At 37.4% G+C, this 19132-nt stretch overlaps 2 protein-coding genes across 5 annotated transcripts in view; one reads left to right on the top strand and one right to left on the bottom strand.

The window, feature by feature from the left end:
- Wnk1 (WNK lysine deficient protein kinase 1) overlaps positions 1 to 19132 on the bottom strand; it is a 124411-nt gene that overhangs the window by 73533 nt on the left and 31746 nt on the right. For all 4 annotated transcript variants that reach the window (XM_032905781.1, XM_032905780.1, XM_032905783.1 and 1 more), the window contains exons 2-3: positions 9262 to 9434; positions 907 to 1127 (exon numbers count right to left, since the gene is read on the bottom strand). In XM_032905781.1, the coding sequence (XP_032761672.1) occupies positions 907 to 1127; positions 9262 to 9434 (394 nt within the window). The remainder of the gene's footprint in view (positions 1 to 906; positions 1128 to 9261; positions 9435 to 19132) is intronic.
- LOC116903583 (40S ribosomal protein S12-like) lies at positions 17568 to 17995 on the top strand (the record flags this gene model as incomplete). Its single annotated transcript, XM_032906206.1, has 1 exon — positions 17568 to 17995. A coding segment is annotated over one exon (408 nt), but the record flags the coding sequence as incomplete, so codon positions are not given.

The following is a 19132-nucleotide window of genomic DNA, read 5'->3' as shown; positions in this document are numbered from 1 at the left end:
CCCACCTATCAGTTAATGAGCTTTTAATATTATACCCTATTGGAGAGCAGAACAGAACGTGAACTGCAATAATTTTTAAGTTCAGAGGGCTAAACCTTATCAAACAGCCATTATTTTTTTCCCAGCTGTGACTCTAATAAACAATCAAAAAGTCTGCAAGGTCATTCATATTCTTTGGACTACTTAATGATTCCCAATAGAGTTAATTTTGCTCTTACTGACAGCCATGTCTGGAAAAATTTGGTGACAACAATTAGGAGTAATTAGACAGAGTATGCTACTAGTATATTGTGGTAGAACTCAGGATTGCTATGGAATAATGCTACAGTATGTCTACCCGACTGTCTACAGCCAGACATCCAGAGGACTAGAGCTGGGAAACCTAATTTAGATATATCATTCATTCCAAAAGGTGGAAGTAAAGGAAAGTTGATGAAACCAGCCTTTCACTGTACCTTCCCATATGTTCTAATTTTCAAATCAAGTTTTACAGCAGGTATTCTTGAACATATAGCCAATGGACACTTCTGAAGCTGAACTATATATAAATTCCATTTATTCAATGAAGAAAAGCAACAATTTGTTCCTACTGTATAAATATGAATATAAAATATTAAGTATTAACAGGATTACTTAGTAATAAGATATATATCAAATCAATGAAGTTCACCTTACTTCTCTCCATGTAACTTTTTAAAAACATCAATAATCTTCAAAATGATTTTAGAAGCTTAATATTTTAAAAAAATCCCTCATTTCATATTTAAGTAGACTTGATCACTAGATTCAAGCTATGAATTCCTAAAGGTTTATTTCATGTCAGAAAAGATATGGTAGGGTCAGGTTTCTAAAGAAAAAACTATGTCAAGAAGCTAAACTGGCCCCAAAAGCACACTGGAAACATACCTATCACACTCTTGGCAAAAGAAGCCCGCTTTAGAGTTGCCAGACCAAGGTCTCCGATCTTGACTGAGCCGGTAGGACCAGTGATAAAGATGTTGTCACATTTAAGATCCCGGTGAATAATCGGGGGAGTTCGTGTATGGAGAAATTGAAGTCCTTTAAGGATTTGCCGACACCAGCTTCTTAAAACTTTGATTTTCATCACTTTAAACCTTTTTAAGTACCTGGAAAAAGCAAAGTAAACCAAATGGGTTATCAATGATATGATGTTCTGCTTTGAAGAATTCCATTAAATTCTAACATACCAAAGATAGGAATATCAAATTTGGAATACTGAACCTCAGTAAAAAAAAGTTTAAGGGACTGAGATAAGTTTAAAGTGAAATTCTATCAAAAGACAAGAAAAATAAACTTTTTTTAAAAACACTTTACTGTTATGTGAATATATTCACATGCATGTGGGGTGAAGAAGTACATGCACCTGTCCATGTATGGAAGTCAGAAGAGACCGTGAAATCCTCTGGAGCTGAAATTACAGGTATTTGCCAGTTGCCTGGCTTGTTACCTGGGTGCTGGGATCTGTCTTCATGACCACAATAAGTGATCTTAACCAACTCTCTGTGGTTTGTTTTCAAAGGATCTAACTATATAGCCCAGGCTAGCTTCAAACTTGCAATTTTTCTGCCTCTGTAACCTTTTTTGTTGTTTGTTTGTTTGTTGAGAAAGGGTCTCATGTAACCCAGGCTGGCTAACATTTCTATATAACTAAAGATGATCTTGAACTTTGATCCTCCTCTCTGCTTCCCAAGTTTAGAACCATTAGCATGCACCACCATACCCATTTTTGCAGCGCTAGGGATTGAGTCCAGGCCTTTGTGCATACTGGCAAACACTTTACCATCTGAACAACATCCCCAGCTCTCAGTACTATTAAAGTAGAAGTTAGTAAAAAATTCTTTTTTTTTTTTTTTTCGGAGCTGGGGACCGAACCCAGGGCCTTGTGCTTGCTAGGCAAGCACTCTACCACTGAGCTAAATCCCCAGCCCCGTAAAAAATTCTTATAACTAAAAAAAAAAGTATTCTTTAAAATTAGTTTGCTGTTGACATAATTAAAAAGCAGAATTTTGGGGCTGGAGAGATGGCTCAGAGGTTAAGAGCACTGACTGCTCTTCCAGAGGTCCTGAGTTCAACTCCCATGGTAGTTCACAACCATCTGTAATGAGATCTGATGCTCTCTTCTGGTGTGTCTGAGGAGAGCTACAGTGTACTTATATATAGGAAGGAAGGAAGGAAGGAAGGAAGGAAGGAAGGAAGGAAGGAAGGAAGGAAGGAAGGAAGGACTAAATAAATAAATAAATCTTTTTTTTTTAAAGGCAGAATTTTGCTTCAGTAAATAATGGAGTAGCTTCTACTAGTTACAAATGTATTCCTAAACTAGTTTAAATGTGTGTGTGTGTGTGTATGTGTATGTGTGTGTGTGTGTATGTGTATGTGTGTATACACACATTATACACACACACACACACACACACACACACATACATACATACACACACGCAATGGCCTTGCAAAATGGTAAAGGAAAGGCAGAACCAACAACTGCAAGTTGTAATCTTAAATATGATTTAAAGGGTTTTTTAGTTTGTTTTTGTTTTTGTTTTTGAGATGGGCTGCTTTCTCTGTGTAGCCTTGGCTGCCCTGGAACTCCCTCTGTAGACCAAGCTGACCTCAAACTTGAAGATCTGCTTGCCTCTGCCTCCTGAGTATAAGGGTTAAAGGCATGCACCACCCACCCACCCCCCTCCGCTAGGTTTTTTTTTTTTTTCCCTAATTAAACACACATAATTGAAAGGAGCTAGAGAACAAAACCAGTTGAAGTAGAGGTGATTTGGCATGAGAATATAAAGGAAAAGCAACATGTAAGCAGCCTCTATGTATGTATGTATGCATGCATGCATGCATGCATGTACATGTAGAAAGAGAGGTCAACCTTTTGAATATCCTTCCATCCACCTTGTCTTTTAAGCCAGGGTCTTTAATTGACTGAAAAATTGAGATCCGATGCCCTCTTCTGGGGTGTCTGAAGACAGCTACAGTGTACTCATATACAAAATAAATAAATAAATCTAAAAAAAACCCACAAGTGTTAGCTAGGAAATGTGTTTTAAATGAACTTGTACAATATAAGTGTTAAATTAAGTGAAGATATAAATAAAATCTTTATAGTAATCTTTTTTTTTTTTTAAAGAAATCCTACATTCCAGATCTGAATCAAAAATCTACAAGTAAAACTAAAATAAAATTCTACAACTGGATGTAGCAATTAAATAAGCCTAATAGCAAAGGCAAGTGTGTGTTTTTTACTACATGTATGTCTGTGCACCAAGTGTGTGCCTAGTGTCTACTATGGTCAGAAGAGGGGGTCTAATCCTCCAAGAGTAGAGAGAGTTAAAGATAGACAGTTGTGAGCCTGCTGGGACTTGAACCAGGGTTCTATGCAGGAGAACCTGGTATTCTTAACTCTTAAACAATCTTTTCCAGCCCACTAATTACTTTTTAATCCTCGAAACCTGATTATGGGGAGAGATTGGGTGAATATATAATCAAGATATGCTGTTCTCTAAGAGTTAATAAAAAATATTATTAAAAAAACAAAACCAGGGGTTGGGGATTTGGCTCAGTGGTGAGCGCTTGCCTGGGAAGCACAAGGCCCTGGGTTCGGTCCCCAGCTCGAAAAAAAGAAAAAAAAAAAAAAAAAAAAAACCAAACAAACAAATAAAAATGATCAGTACCAGGGGTACCATAGACCCCCCCCCCAACATTATAGCCTACTGCTATTGCTATTGTTGGTTACCCTCCAGAAATCAATGGCAAGCCCCTACTGCTGAAGAGACTACATAGCTGACAGAGAAAAATCAAGCTGGAAACTTCATCCCTACTGACAAACTTTAATAGTGCAGGAAGGTACTATGTATACTTCAGAAATCAACAGTTCCACCCAGCTTAGAACCCATGTGAGCTACAGTAAGGACTGGCATTGACACAATATTGACAAAAATGTTATGGGAGTAAGCAACTACTACTTTATGACTGAATTTAAGACAGAACCCATGCCAGATAGTAGTACTAGTAGGTTAGAAGCCCTAGGGAAAATGGCCCTACTACTACTGTTCTGTGAAATAGACATAGTACTAGAGTGACTCCTGGTGGCTTATCATTATACCTATATACTAGTACATCTCTCAAACCTCACAAGAAGTTCCTATTTTTGCAGCAGATGATGAATACAGAGACTAACAATTAGTAAACAGGGAGAGAGAATTAGAACTTACAGACTGCTCATCCCTAAATGGGGTATCTATGTCACACCTCCTCCCTCTGTGGCTCAGGGATCATTGCTAAAGAGGGGGTAAAAGATTATAAGAGCCAGAGGTAGTGGAAGACTAATGTTAAACAATGTTTTCTATACATCAGAGAACTCTATACCTGAGTTCTATAAACATGATCAAAAACTTATAGCTGGGAAGTTTTAGGATCTAAAAGCTGGTTCTTTCTCAACCTTCTTAATGCTGTAATCCTTTAGTACAGTTCCATAATGTTGTGGTGACTGCAACCATAAAATTATTTCATTGCCACTTCATAACTTTAATTTTGCTACTGCTATGAATTGTAATGTAAATAGCTGATATTTGACCCTTGTAGGGGTCACAGCCCACAGGTTGAGAACCACTCACTGATAAGAACTTGGTACTGTTGGTGAGCACACCACCTTCTAAATGTTTAAGTTTATACACATAGACAAATGCTTTTCTTCGCCTTAATTAGAGAAGGTTCTCTTTGCAATGAATGTAGTGAAAGTAAATGCAGAGACTGATAGTTGCTCGGGCTGGTGAGGATAGGTGAGAGCTGAGTATTCAACTTTGAACAAAACCTTGTAACAACTTTTCTAAGTCTTAGGGAACTTGTGGAATTAGGACAGAAAACTATATAATCCAAAGATAGGGATAAGAACTATATAGGTTAGTCGGGCAGTAGTAGCACACACCTTTAATCGCAGCACTCAAGAGGCAGAAACAAGTAGATCTCTGAGTTTGAGGTCAGCCTAGTCTACAAAGTAAGTTCCAGAACAGCCAGGGCTACACAAAGAACCTTGTCTCAAAAAAACAAAAAATAAACAACACCCAACAAAAAATAACTATAGAATGCTATTTTCCAGGAATGACTCCACTATTCCAAAAATCACCTGTATAAGATTGGGCCAGCCAACAGTCAATCATGAATAGGGGAACAGAGCTTCACAGGATCCTACATGCACCACCACCCCCATCCCACCCAACTGAACTACTGGTTACTGATTAAGGGAAGAAGTAACTTTCTTCAATTCTGTACCCACTAGTGAGCCCACCAGGCTCCAACAGACAATTCCAAACTCACATTCACATGGGTTAAACTCAACGAGTCACAAAACAAAACAAAACAAAACAAAACAAAACAAAACGGCATGAATGTGGGGAAAAGACTTGTGAGGAGGTGGAGGAGGAGTGACAGGAATTGAGAAGATATTGGAAGGATGAAAGAGTAATCAGATATACAATATTCAAATACGAAATAGTCAAAGAATGATTTTTCCCCCCTTTGGGAGTCAGTCTGAGTGTCCCTGGATGCCCTGGAATCCATTAGATAGAACAAACTGGAGACCTGCCCGTCTCTGCCTCCTGAATACTGAGATATAAAGGAGTATACCAGGAGCAGACTCTTATGACATTTTAATGATTTGCTCTTAGGCAGATTTTGTTCAATTGTGCCTGTCATTTTCAGGATAGAGTCCCATTTCTTCTTTATGTCTTCTACTATTTATTCTCAATCCTTCTTATATAACTGTTTGCATGCTCGTTTTAATCTTTCCATAAATACTTAATATACATTACTTTCAGAACTGCCCAAAGTATCTTTAACTGCTCCAGTATTAATTTCTGGTTGTGTGTCTTCATAGTTTAGAGGGTTCATTGTTTAACTGTGAAATCATCTGCCTAGTTACTTTTCTGTTACCATAACAAAATACCATCACCAAAGCAATATATCAATATATCAATATATCAATATATCAATATCTATCTATCTATCTATCTATCTATCTATATCTATATCTATATCTATATCTATATATTTGGGCTTATAGTTTCAGAGACTTAAGAGTCCATGATGGTGGAGCAAAGACATGGCAGCAGACACATCTAAGAGCTCACATCCTGATCCACAAGTATCAGACAGAAAGACTAGGAGTCGTGCCAGTCTTACAAAAGCTCAAGGTCTGCCCCCTCTTCCAACAAGACTACACTTCTTTTTTTTTTTTAATTTATTCATTTATTATATATAAGTACACTGTAGCTGTCTTCAGGTACACCAGAAGAGGGCATCAGATCTCTTTACAGATGGTTGTGAGCCACCATGTGGTTGCTGGGAATTGAACTCAGGACCTCTGGACGAGTAGTCGGGTGCTCTTAACCGCTGAGCCATCTCTCCAGCCCAAGACTACACTTCTAATCCTTCCCAAACAGTTCTATCAAGTGAGAACCAAGTATCCGAGTGCATCAGCCTGTGGGAGTCATTCTCATTCAAACTACCTTTGAAAATTTATCTATAGACAATGTGACCAATGAACAATGACAGTGTCCATTGAAATTCCATTTGGGTTCATTTATGGCATATCTTTTGGCTTGAGTTTCCTACACTAGCTAGGCAGCAGAATTTATAGAGAATATATATTATTAATATATTATTACTGTATATGAGAAAATGATAGAGATGAGTACAAAGTACAGGCATTGACAGCAACTTGGAGCGGGAAGTGGGGCAAAGAGGAGAACAGTCTTCAGAGACTTCTACTTTCATCCAAAGGACCAAAGCTGCTGTAGTTTTTACTAATTGGAGTGCCAACTTTATTTACCCTTTTATGGACAATTACATTTTTTTAACATGGGTTATATTCTAATCTTTCTCTCTACCAGCTGTCACTTTGTGAATACCAAAACTAGTACCTACTTCCTCAAGCACCATATCTGATGTAACTGATTTATCTTCTCTTTTATTTTTTTATTGGGGATTACCCTTTCCCACTGAAACTTGGATATATAATAAAACAATGTTACATTCCACATTGCAGTTTACAGGTTGCAGCCAGTTCACATGCATGCAACCCTTTTCCTATACCCAAAATGTTTCTCTATAGTTTTGTTTTATTTGAACAGGTCTCATTTAGTTGGCCTTTAACTCACTATGTTGAACTCCTGATTCTGCCTATGTCACACTAGACTTTCACTATAGTTTTCATTTGTCTGTTTTGTTTAAAATAGTATCTCATAGGGCTGGAGAGATGGCTGAGGTTAAGAGCACTGACTGCTCTTCCAGAGGTCCTGAGTTCAAATCCCAGCAACCACATGGTGGCTCACAACCATCTGTAATGGGATCTGATGCCCTCTTCTGGTGTGTCTGAAGACAGCTACAGTGTATTCATATACGTAAAATAAATAATTCTAAAAAAAAAAAAAATACTGTTAAGATAGTATCTCATATACCCTGGACTGGCTTGAACTTTTTTCAACCTCCAAAGAACTAGAATTTCAGCTATACATCAACACACCCAGTTTATGTGGTATGGTTGAATCAATCCAGGGTCTGGTATTTTGTGCATGTTATATAAGAACTAATTGAGTTATACTCTAATATAGTTGTTGTTTCTTCTCTTTTTCTTCCTTCTTTTCTTTCTTCCTCCATCCTCTTCTTAAACAAATCAACTACACTGCATGGTGTAGTGCCTATAATTCTAGCACTCTGGAGGTAGAAGCACAAATACTGCTTAGTCCTAGATCTATCTGGTGTTCAATAGCAAGTTCCAGGTCAGCCAAGGCTACATAATAAAGACTCTGTCTCCTGTGGTGATGGCATTAAAGGTGTGTATCATAATGCCCAGCTCTTACTTATTGTATTTATTAACATTTTCATTACATTTTACATTTATTTGTTTCTTTGTTTAGGGTTTTTGAAGACAGATTCTTTTTTTTTTTCCCCCCCGGAGCTGGGGACCGAACCCAGGGTCTTGCGCTTGCTAGGCAAGTGATCTACCACTGAGCTAAATCCCCAAGCCCCCGAAGACAGAGATTCTTTGTGTAATCTTGGTTCCTAGCACCCAGCCCACTACAGCCTGTAACTTCAGCTCTAAGGGATCTGTCACCCTCTTCTCACCCACCCCCGCAAAGATTTCCATACATATGGTATACTCTCACAGATATGTACATTTACAAATGAATAAAAAATAGATCATGAAAACCTTAGTAGGGGTTGGGGATTTAGCTCAGTGATAGCTTGCCTAGCAAGTGCAAGGCCCTGGGTTCGGTCCCCAGCTCCGAAAAAAAAGAAAAAAAAAAAAAAAACCTTAGTAGATTCATCAATGTTTTTGCTTGTGTATCCATGTGTGCACCACATGCAAGCTTGGGGTCCACAGAAGCCAGAAGGTGTCAGATCCCCTGGCATGGGAATTACAGATGTTTGTGAACTACCAGGTGAGTGCTGGGAATTAAACATGGGTCCTCTGCAAAGGAACAAGTGCTCTTAACCACTAAGCTTTTGCTCTAGCTCCATATATCATGGCTTTTTTTTTTTTTTTTTTTTTTTTTTTTCAAAGTAAAACCACTGTACTCTGCTATTACATAGGCCTTACAGACTGCTGACAAGCAACTAAGTATCTGTATTAATGAAAAGAATTTCAAGTTGTAGATAGATACACAACTACCACACAACACTTTAAACCACTAAAGTATTTATCAAGTTTCAGACACTGTGAGACAAAGTAAAGTCTAGTAGAGGAAGCAGGTATATGAATAAAAAAGGAGTCTGAATATCATCATCATCATCACCATCATCATCATCATCTATCCTTATCCTCATCCTTACCATCTTCATCATCGAGAGAGATGGAGAGATGACCAGGCAGTTAAAAGTACTTTCAGAGGACCTGAGTTCAACTTTCAGTATCCATGTCTAGTGGTTCACAACTACCTGTTAATCTGATTTTAACCACTAGAGGGCAACCTTGACATTGATTTTTAATCCTGAAACTGCTCAATTTTAGAAATACCAATCAATGTGACTTAAAATTAACTAGGTTTATTCACAACAAACTCATTCCAATAGTTACCAATAAATAATATCTGTATTTAAAATAATATACACAAGACAATTTTGTGGGTAGGAAAAACACATTGTATCATAAAGGTTGAAAGGATTATTTCTGTCATGATAGGCTAAACAAAAAGTAGATCTAAAACAAGAGATTATCTGGAAAAATATTGATTGACTTACGTTTTAAGTGTTCCAGATGTCATTAGTTCAGTCACTAAAACAATGCATTTTTTCCCTTTTACTGTGGATTCCCAGGAATCATAGAAACGAACAATATTAGGATGTTGAAGACCCTTTAACATTTCAGCTTCTTCTTTGAATCTCTGCCTTTCAGATTTTGTTAACTTTCGATCCTAAACGGGAAAAAAACAAAACAACGTGATTTAAAATGGTAAGACACAAGTCACACAGCTGCACTAAGATGCTCAACAGGCCACTCATATGGTTGCAATCTAAGCACTCAGGTAGCCTCAGTGAGGCACTAAGACATAAGTTCAAAACTTGTCTAAACAATAAAATGTGCTAATTATACATTAATGATAAATAGCATTAAAATGAAACAGTAACACCAATAACAGTCATTTGTATGCCTAAAGAGAACAGACTACTATATGTTTAAGAAAATTGGATTATAAAGTAATGCTTAGAATTATTTAGTAATATCAATGTCTAAAATATAATCTCATTTTGTAAGATATAGTGAACTTGTCACTTCCAAAATAAATCAATAATTGTTAGAATCAGGCAATTAATGTCACAGAATAATCATAGGTTTTTGAAAGCAAAGACTTAATAATCAGGGCTACACAGAAAAAATGTCTAAAAAAAGGTTAAATTAAATGAATATGGTTCTATCTTTGCACTAATTAGAACTTTCTATGAATATGCTGTATAATCTAACAAAATTGTTATCATAGTCAAGCAATCTAGTAAGTATGTTTTCATCATGTGTTTAAAGTTCTTTGTGCTGTTACAGGTGCTAATTTACTTCCTATGAGATGAAGAATAGTAAAAGGGTCAAATTTGGTTTTATAGTTTAACAAAGTCCATATACACAATGTCTAGATTGTTTTGCTTATTAAAATGGAAACTATCTTTAGTAACCTCAGTGTGGATATTTTAATGTAGTATTTCCAGCAAAACTAAACGTGATTCAATGTTTTAGCAAAACCAAGTGTTTTTTAATATTATACATCTAATTTAAAGTCCTTTCTATAACTAGAGTGAATACTCCTTCCTACTTCTTTCCCTTGAATGAACAGTATCCTAAATTTAGGTATATAAGAATCATGGGGCTGGAGAGATGGCTCAGTGGTTAAGAGCACCGGCTGCTCTTCCAGAGGTCCTGAGTTCAATTGCCAGCGACCACATGGTGGCTCACAACCATCTGTAATGAGATCTGATGCCCTCTTCTGCTGTGTCTGAAGACAGCTGCATGTACTCACATACATGAAATAAATAAATAATTCTTAAAAAAAAAAAAAAAATCATGTAGGAGGGACCAGCAGTCTCAATTAACCTGGAACCCCGAGATCTCTCAAACACTGGGCCACCAACTAGGCAGCATACACCAGCTGATATGAGGTCCCCAACACACACACACACACACACACACACACACACACACACACACACACACACACACACACACACATCAGAGGACTGCCATTTTGGACTCAGAGACGATGTACCTCTAACCCTCAAGAGATTGGAAGCCCCAGGCAGTGGGGAGGTCTGGTGGAGTGGGGGGTAGGGGGTTGGGGGATTAGAGACATCCTTGTAAAGATGGAGGGAGGAGGTATGGGATATGGAACAGTCAAGAGGGTGGACTGGGGGGGGGGATAAAAAAATGATTATAAATTATTAAATTAAAAAAAAAGAAAAGAAAAAAATCACTCAAATATGAAGACTATACAAAACTTTCACCAACCTTCCATTTTGAGAACTATCATAAATATCACACCACTTATCCATATACATGATATGAATTAGTAAATATTTTGTACAAAATTCACTAAAGAGTTTTTTGGAAAATAAGCTATGAATGCAATTATATTTCAGGTAGAATGATCAATGTTATAGCAATGTTAATTTGACACGAGCCAAAAATCAAAACATCTATGTAATTATTGCTAGTATTTTTGTGGAACAAGATATTCTCTTCTGTGTGATATGATTATAATTTACATAACTATTATTATATTGACATTATTTTATCTTCTTGAGAGAACACTAAAGTTTGTCTTCAACTTCAAATCTATTCATTATTTGACTCAACCCACAGTAAATGTATTTCAATGCCTCTGTTCATTTCTTACTGCTTTATGATGTTGAAGCTCTGTATTATATGAGGATGGCATTGTGAACTTTATATATTCCATGAATGACAGTGCTAATAAAATACATAATGAAATAAAAAGAATCATTGTTTTTTGCATTCTGAAAAAAATGAACATATTACAATCTATATATTACTTACTAAGGAATCTTTAGACACTTATTCATTTGTTGCTTCTCCAATACCACGAATGAGGTTAGACTGTTCATATTTTGGGGCTTGTATGTATAACTACTATAGAACACTAGGGCTCTTGTTTTGTTTAGACAGGATATCTTTACATAAGCCTGACTGTTCTAGAACTAAGTAGTCCAGGATGACCTTGAACTTAAAGAGATGTACCTGCTTCCGCTTCCTGAGTACTAGGATTAAAGGCATGTGCCACCCAGCTTAGGATTCACAAGCTTCTTCACTTGCAAACTTACAGAACTAGACAGATGACTGATCAGTTAAAAGGAGTTGTTGGTTTTGCAGAGGCCCCAGGTTCAGTTCCAAGCACCAGTATAATAGTACACAACCATCTATAATTTCAGTACCACCTAATCTAATGCACATTCTTCTGACCTCCTCTGGCATCAGGCATGTGCACTCTCATTCACATACATAAAATAAATCTAAATATTTTTAAATGTTTATAGGCTTGCACAAATGTTAATTTTGATTAACGTTGAATTAAAACTTATCATTTCTTATTTATGAATGTAAACATCTAACTGTATTCTGTATTACCTGCGATTTTTATCACTGATGGACTTAATCAAATAACAAATAATTATAGATACCCCAAAATGCCACTCTGATTAATCACTGCTTGGAAATGATCATAGCTACTAGATCTTGCACTATATCGTAGAATCTATTACTTACATATATAATGCCACTTAAAGAAAATGATACTTTGATAAAAACTAAAGCAACTTCTTTTCTGCTCTTCTGTGCTTCTGCTATGATCTAAATAATTCACATTAAAATCTTAGCTCAAAGATATTAGGAGGTAGAACCTTTAGGTAGTGACTTCATAAGGGGGACAGGGAATAGGGAAGAAATTAATCTCTTCACCCTCTTCCTCTATGTGAGGATGCAACAAGAACAAGATACAAGTTCTGTGAGGCACAATAAGTACTGACCAGACATGGCAACTTAACCTAGAACTCCCCAGTTACCTAAACTATGAAATCTTTTCTATTATTTATAAACTAATGCCATCTAAGTTTCATCATAGTAGCATAAGCAGTCTAGACATTTCCTAATGTCTGAAGGTTACCACCGTTACACATGCTCAAGAGCACATGTGGTAGTTATCTACAACACATCAACTTTGTCAATTTGGTGAGTGTAAAATCATATCCTGTTGCTTGATCAGTGTCATTAATCTGCTTAAACAACCTTTTCTTTTTACTTTTCTGAGAGGATCTGATAAATATCCCACAGATGACTTTGAACTTGTAGGCCTTCCTCTGTCTCCCAAATGCTGAAATTACATATATGCACCATCAATGCCTACTCTAATTACGTTTTTTAAATAAAAATTTCAAGTGTTATATTTTAGGAAAAATCAATCTCTCTCTCTCTCTCTCTCTGAAATAAACTCCTCTCAACTTTCTTTCTCTATAAGACTTTATGTGTAGAAATGCACACATGTGTGCATGTAGGACTTATCTTTACTGTTTCTCATTTTCCATTGCTTTCTCTCAGCTCCTTTTTCTCCAATATCACAATCTTTTGTTACTATAACACATTCTTGCTTATTGCTGTTTTAAAACTATCATTACTAATCAAACCATAGGGCTTAAGGAAGGCAAAAATACAAAAGGCACTGTGTCAGAGTGTCTATACCAGATATAAGGGTGAGGTGAGCATAAATGAAAATACAAGTGAGTCTAAAATATAGATTGGGGCAGGTGGATGGCTATACATGAACACACACAAAGAATATGAAACAGGACAAGCTAGACATGGTGATGGTATGCCTATAATCTTAGCATTCAAAGATTTTTGAGGTTAGAAGAGGCTGTTTCCCTCCAAAACACAAAACAAACAAAACCACGTCCAAATCAAATTTGAACAGTACAACAACAAAAACTCTACAAGGATAAGCAGAAAGCCATCGCTCCTATTCATTATTCCTTCCACAATATCCAAACAAGGCTAAGGGCCAGAGAGATGACTCAGCAGGTAAAGGCATTTACCCATAAACCAGATGTCCTAAGTTCAATTCCTAGTACACCTCAATCCATGGTGGAAGGAGAGAACTAACTACTGAAAAATGAAAGCTATCCTCTGGTCTAAACACGCCCATGCAGGCATGCATGTACATACACTAAGACAAACAAACAAACAAACAAAAAACAAAAAAACAAAGCTAAAATGGGCATGATGGTACTTAGCACTTAGGAGGATTAGCCTGGGCTACATAGTATAACCTACACTAACTCATTTAAAAAAAAAAAAAAACTAGACAATAGCCCGGAGAGGTTATGTAGGGGGAATATGATCATACTAAAGAAGAGTCTTCTAGCCGTCACTTCCAAGGAACCCAATTCCTAGAGAGATTCGTCTTTCCTCATACAGAAGCAACCCTCTACATCTGAATGAGTCATAATAATCAGTTTAATACAACAGTCCCCTTCATAAGCAAGCAAGTTTTTCCACATCCTCTTTGGACTTCTTCCTCGTCAGAATCTTGCCTGCTCTCTAAACTTTTACTGTAAGACCAGCAAAAACATTATTTCACTGGGCTGGTGACATGGCTTAGTTAGGTAAAGGCACTCTTCACTACATAATTGATAACATGTTTCAGATTCCAAGGACTCAAACGATATATGGAGAAAACTGACTTGGACAAGTTTTCCACTCACCTCTAATACACATACCCAAGCTCCAACAACAATGAAAGTAAAATTTTTTAATGTAATGTTTATAAAAAAAAAAAAAAAAACAAAAATCCAAGCTCTCTGTTACATCTTTTTTATAATTTATTTCAACTCTCCAATCAAAAGCTGTGCTGCTTCTTTATCCACAAAGTCACCTCACCCGCTCTCTAGGGTTCATTATTCATGATGACGCAATTATTGTATTATTGGTTATCTTCCAGAGTATGAACTTTCCAGAAATTATTCAAGCACAGGTCAAAGTAACTGAGGCTAGGTGACTGAAGAAGATGGGAATACCAATCACTTAGTATTTGATTTCAGTGCATTTTTATTTCATATTAGATCAATTTTTCATTGTACTATCACGTCACTTTTTCATTTTCAGCCTCTTTAACTCTTAAAAGATACTGAGGTTATATTAGGAGGACAGAGTTCAAAGCCAGTCTGATCAAATAGCAAGGTCTTATCTAAAATAAAAACAAAACTATAAAAAGCTAACTGAGAAACAAGAAGCAAAGAAAGAAGGGAGTATGGGCATGTTACCCAGACTAGTCTTGAACTCAAGTCAAGTGATTCTCCCATCTCAGTCACCCAAGTAGCCAGACTACAACAGTGTACTTTTAAACAGTGTACTTTCTTCAGCTTCTGATTTTATCATTCATTCTCATTCTGTAACTTGTTTTTCTATGCCTTTACCACATAGGCAATGGAAGTCTTGTGGGAAAGAGCAGGGGTGACTTCTCTTACCTTTGGTTTTTCTTATAAAGATCCTCTAACTCACTTCCCAGTTCCCAGAGACTCTTCATTCAGCCTATCTTCCCTAATTCCTAACCCTGGCTCTATTTAGACTGCTTCTGTCCTCTTCCCTGGATTGCTTCTTGAGGCCCTTAAAAAGTACACAACTGCTAGCCTTGAATCACCAGAAGGAAGGGACTTCCTAGACAAGTATTTCTTTGCAACAGATACTATAGAAGCTTTAAACAGGTCCTGAAGACTAACAAATAGGCACATAGGAGTCTGAGAATCATAAATAATGGGGATAGGATAAAAGAAGCCAAAGGACCACAGAAATAAACTAATGGCTGAATTGCTAACTGCTGCTATGAACTCTGTGTCACTCTGGGAATGCCAACTATGAAAAAAATAATAGGAAAGTGTCAGGAAGGTCCTAGCCAGAGCTATAACTCAGCCAAGCACCTGCAAATCCATATATGTAAATAAAAAGGACACTGGAAAATAAAACATCCCTTTGCAGGAAAGGGACCAAAGATTCCCTGCTCTCTCTGCAAACAAATGGGACACTGGAAAGAAAATGTCTCCGGCTCTGAAACAGTACAGGAAAAATCTTGGGAGCTAAGGGACTGCATATCCTTACCCAGAAATCCAGGCTCCTGCTAGCAAAGAAGAAAGAATTTCAGAACAATTAACAAGTACCTAAGGCCCTTATCACTTGCTTTCTAGCTCTAAGCCTAGAAGTTTCTAGGAATCTCATCAGAAACCCCATTTATAGGGAAAGGATGCGTACTAAACTCTTTGTGCAACCCTAGTAGCTTCTAGTTTTACTTTATCAGATTATAATTGGGCCCAAGGAATTTCCAGAGCCATCCTATAATCTGACTTCCCAAGGGAAAACAAACACCACTAAGGTTTTCTAGCAATTCTCTGAGATGGTAACTTTCAAGCTACCAAATGGGTATTTAGGGCTAATGCTGAGACAATTGTGACTCTCTCTTGAGAAGCCCATCTCTCTATCTGGGGATGTCTTACTTTCTGTGACTCTCTCTTAGAGAAACCCACACCCATGCTCTCGGTGGTACATTTATTTTTCTCCTGACACTCATGCTTCCATCTCTGTAAAACTATCTTTAGGGCCAGCAAGATAGGTGAGTAGTTAAGACACTTGCCATATAAACCAGAACCATTCCCTGGAACACACATAAAAGCAGAACTAACTCCACAAATTTTGTTCTCTGACCTCTACATGCACACAGTGGCATTTGTGCATGTGCATGCATGTGCACGAACACACACAATTTTAAAGAAATAACAATAAACTCTTCAATTCTGCTTATATCAGCTAGGCTTGACATTCTTAGAATTCTGGAGTGCTCGTTGAACCTGAGTCAAGGTCCTTTAAAAGCTTAGGGAAACTCTGCTAAGGATGATATCATGGAGCTGGGTCTCTGTGTCCTCAACACTGATAATGCTAGAGGAAACTAAGGCTATCCAAAGTTCTGGTGACCCAGGACACCTAACTGAAGGGACTAAAAGGTCCTCTTTTCCCCCTATATCATCATATCAAGCAATTCTGAAAAGGGATGGAGAAACAAAATCAAACAAATATACTTGTGAGCTGACAGTTAACCTCAAATATGTCTTTAAGGAAAAGGCCGCATAGGATCAGCAGTGGTATTAACTGCCTGTAACCCTAGAACTATGGGAGTCGGAGATAGGATTATGAATTTGAGACCAGCCTAGGCTGTTAATGAGACCCTGTCTCAAAAATCAGGGTGGAGGAGAGGAGAAGGGAAGGGAAGGAAGGGAAGGAAGGGGAGGAAGGGGAGAAAGGGAAAACCATCAAGCCAGAATTGAAGAGAAATGGCTCAGTAGGTAAGAATGATTACTGCTTTCTTTCATAGGTCCCAAGTTTGGTTCCTAGCATTCACATCGGAAAAACTGCTCATTAACTCCAATCCCATCAACTACTCTAATTTTTTATTGACTGATAGTTCAGTTATTATTCTAAAGAAATTATTTCATTTAGAAAGTCCACAAGGCCTCAACACTACAAAAAAAACAAAACAAAACACTACAAATAACTAAAGGAATACCTAAAAATAGGAGAAATGTTTGTCAGGAAAGAGCACACAAACTGGTTATCTAATGCCAAATGGTCAGCCCTGAAAACATACATACAAGTAACATTATATAGACTGGGTAGGCTGTATTTAAGAATCTCTCTCTCTCTCTCTCTCTCTCTCTCTCTCTCTCTCTCTCTCTCTGTCTGTGTGTGTGTGTGTGTGTGTATGTGTGTGTGTATACACATACGTATATGCATTTAAATGAAAAAAAGGCTAAGAATTTGAAAGAGCAAGGAGATGTATGAGAGGGTTTGGAGGGAGAAGTGGGAAGTGTAAATAATATAACTATATTATAATCTCAAAAATAAAACATTTTTTAAAAGAAAGAATATTTCATTAGGCTTTTCCCCTGCCACCGCCAAGTTCCGCAGAGGCGGAAGCTCGGGTGCGTTCAAGATTCGGCGTCACCCGTAATCCACCGCCGTGGCTGAGGAAGGCATAGCTGCTAGAGGTGTAATGGACTCTAACACTGCTCTACAAGAGGTGCTGAAGACCGCCCTCATCCACGATGGCTTAGCACGTGGCATACGCGAAGCTGCCAAAGCCTTAGACAAGCGCCAAGCCCATCTCTGTGTGCTTGCATCCGACTGTGATGAGCCCATGTATGTCAAGCTGGTGGAGGCACTCTGTGCTGAGCACCAGATCAACCTGATAAAGGTTGATGACAACAAGAAACTAGGGGAATGGGTAGGCCTCTGTAAAATTGATCGAGAGGAGACACCACGGAAAGTGGTTGGCTGCCGTTGCGTAGTGGTTAAGGACCATGGCAAAGAATCTCAGGCCAAGGATGTCATCGAGGAGTACTTCAAATGCAAAAAATGAATAAATAAAATTTTGGCTCAAAAAAAAAAAAGAATATTTCATTAGAAACATTAAGTAAAAAAGGTGGGAGCAGCAAGATAGCTCAGTGGATAAAAGTGTTTGTCAGGCAAACCTGGTAACCAGAGTGCAATTCTTCAGACTCACACGGTGGAAGGAGAACTGACTCCCATAAGCTGTCCTCTGGCCTGCACATGTGTGCCGTGGGACATGTGTCCCATAGCACACAGGTCTCCCTCTTCCCACTACAAAGTAAATAAATTCAGTTTACAACATTCAGTTTTATATTCTCTAGCTAGACATCTCTGTTTTTGTTTGTTTTTACACCAACCTCATCCTTTTGAGGACTTCTTATTAACCCCAGAAGAAAAGTTCCAGGCCAATTCACAGTTGAAGCAGTGAAAATGTCTTTTATTAATTAAAACTGAATGTTTACAAACCCATAGCCCATATCTCAAAAAATATTTAGTCCTCAAGTCCTTTTAATTTCTGTGGTATTTTATGTTTGGTAATATCTGAAGTCTTCTAAATTAAGACCCCCACATGATAATTCTACATATCAAAATATAGCTGACATGCCTGGAATCCTTTGATTAAAATAATTTGGGTCAATACTAGAGTCCTCCCTCCTTATCACTGTGCACCACACTGACTTACCAAAAACCCAAGCATCCATTCCATCTTTAAAAAATAAGCACTACTAACTTAGGTACTTATGTTAGGTATTGTGATAAAAATTAATTTCAGACAGGTAATAAGCAGCAGTGTGAAACTACTAAAGTACAAATTCCAATTATAATAGAAAATAGTGAATCTATCAGCAATTTAAAATAAATCATAATTATTTGAGTCTGGAATATTCTCTGATGGAGTAGGTTGTATATTAGCAATTTTAAATGAGAGAAATATTTGCTTATGTATTTTTTCATTCTATTTTATGTGTGTGTGTTTGTGCCTGAGTGTATGTGCATACACGTGTATATAGTGCTCTTAGAGGCAAGAAAAAGGTTGTCAGATCTCACAGATTTACAGATATTTGACCTGCCATGTGGGTACTAGAAACCCAATCCAGGTTCTTTAAAAACGCACAAAGTATTCTTAACCACAAAGACATCTATCTTTATAGCCCCTAGGCCCCTATTTTATTCTTCATGATGATA

The sequence above is a fragment of the Rattus rattus genome, chromosome 6, assembly GCF_011064425.1.
Source record: "Rattus rattus isolate New Zealand chromosome 6, Rrattus_CSIRO_v1, whole genome shotgun sequence".
Lineage (NCBI taxonomy): Eukaryota > Metazoa > Chordata > Mammalia > Rodentia > Muridae > Rattus > Rattus rattus.
Note: the sequence above shows the minus strand (reverse complement) of the source record. Positions and strands in the feature narration are given on the sequence as shown.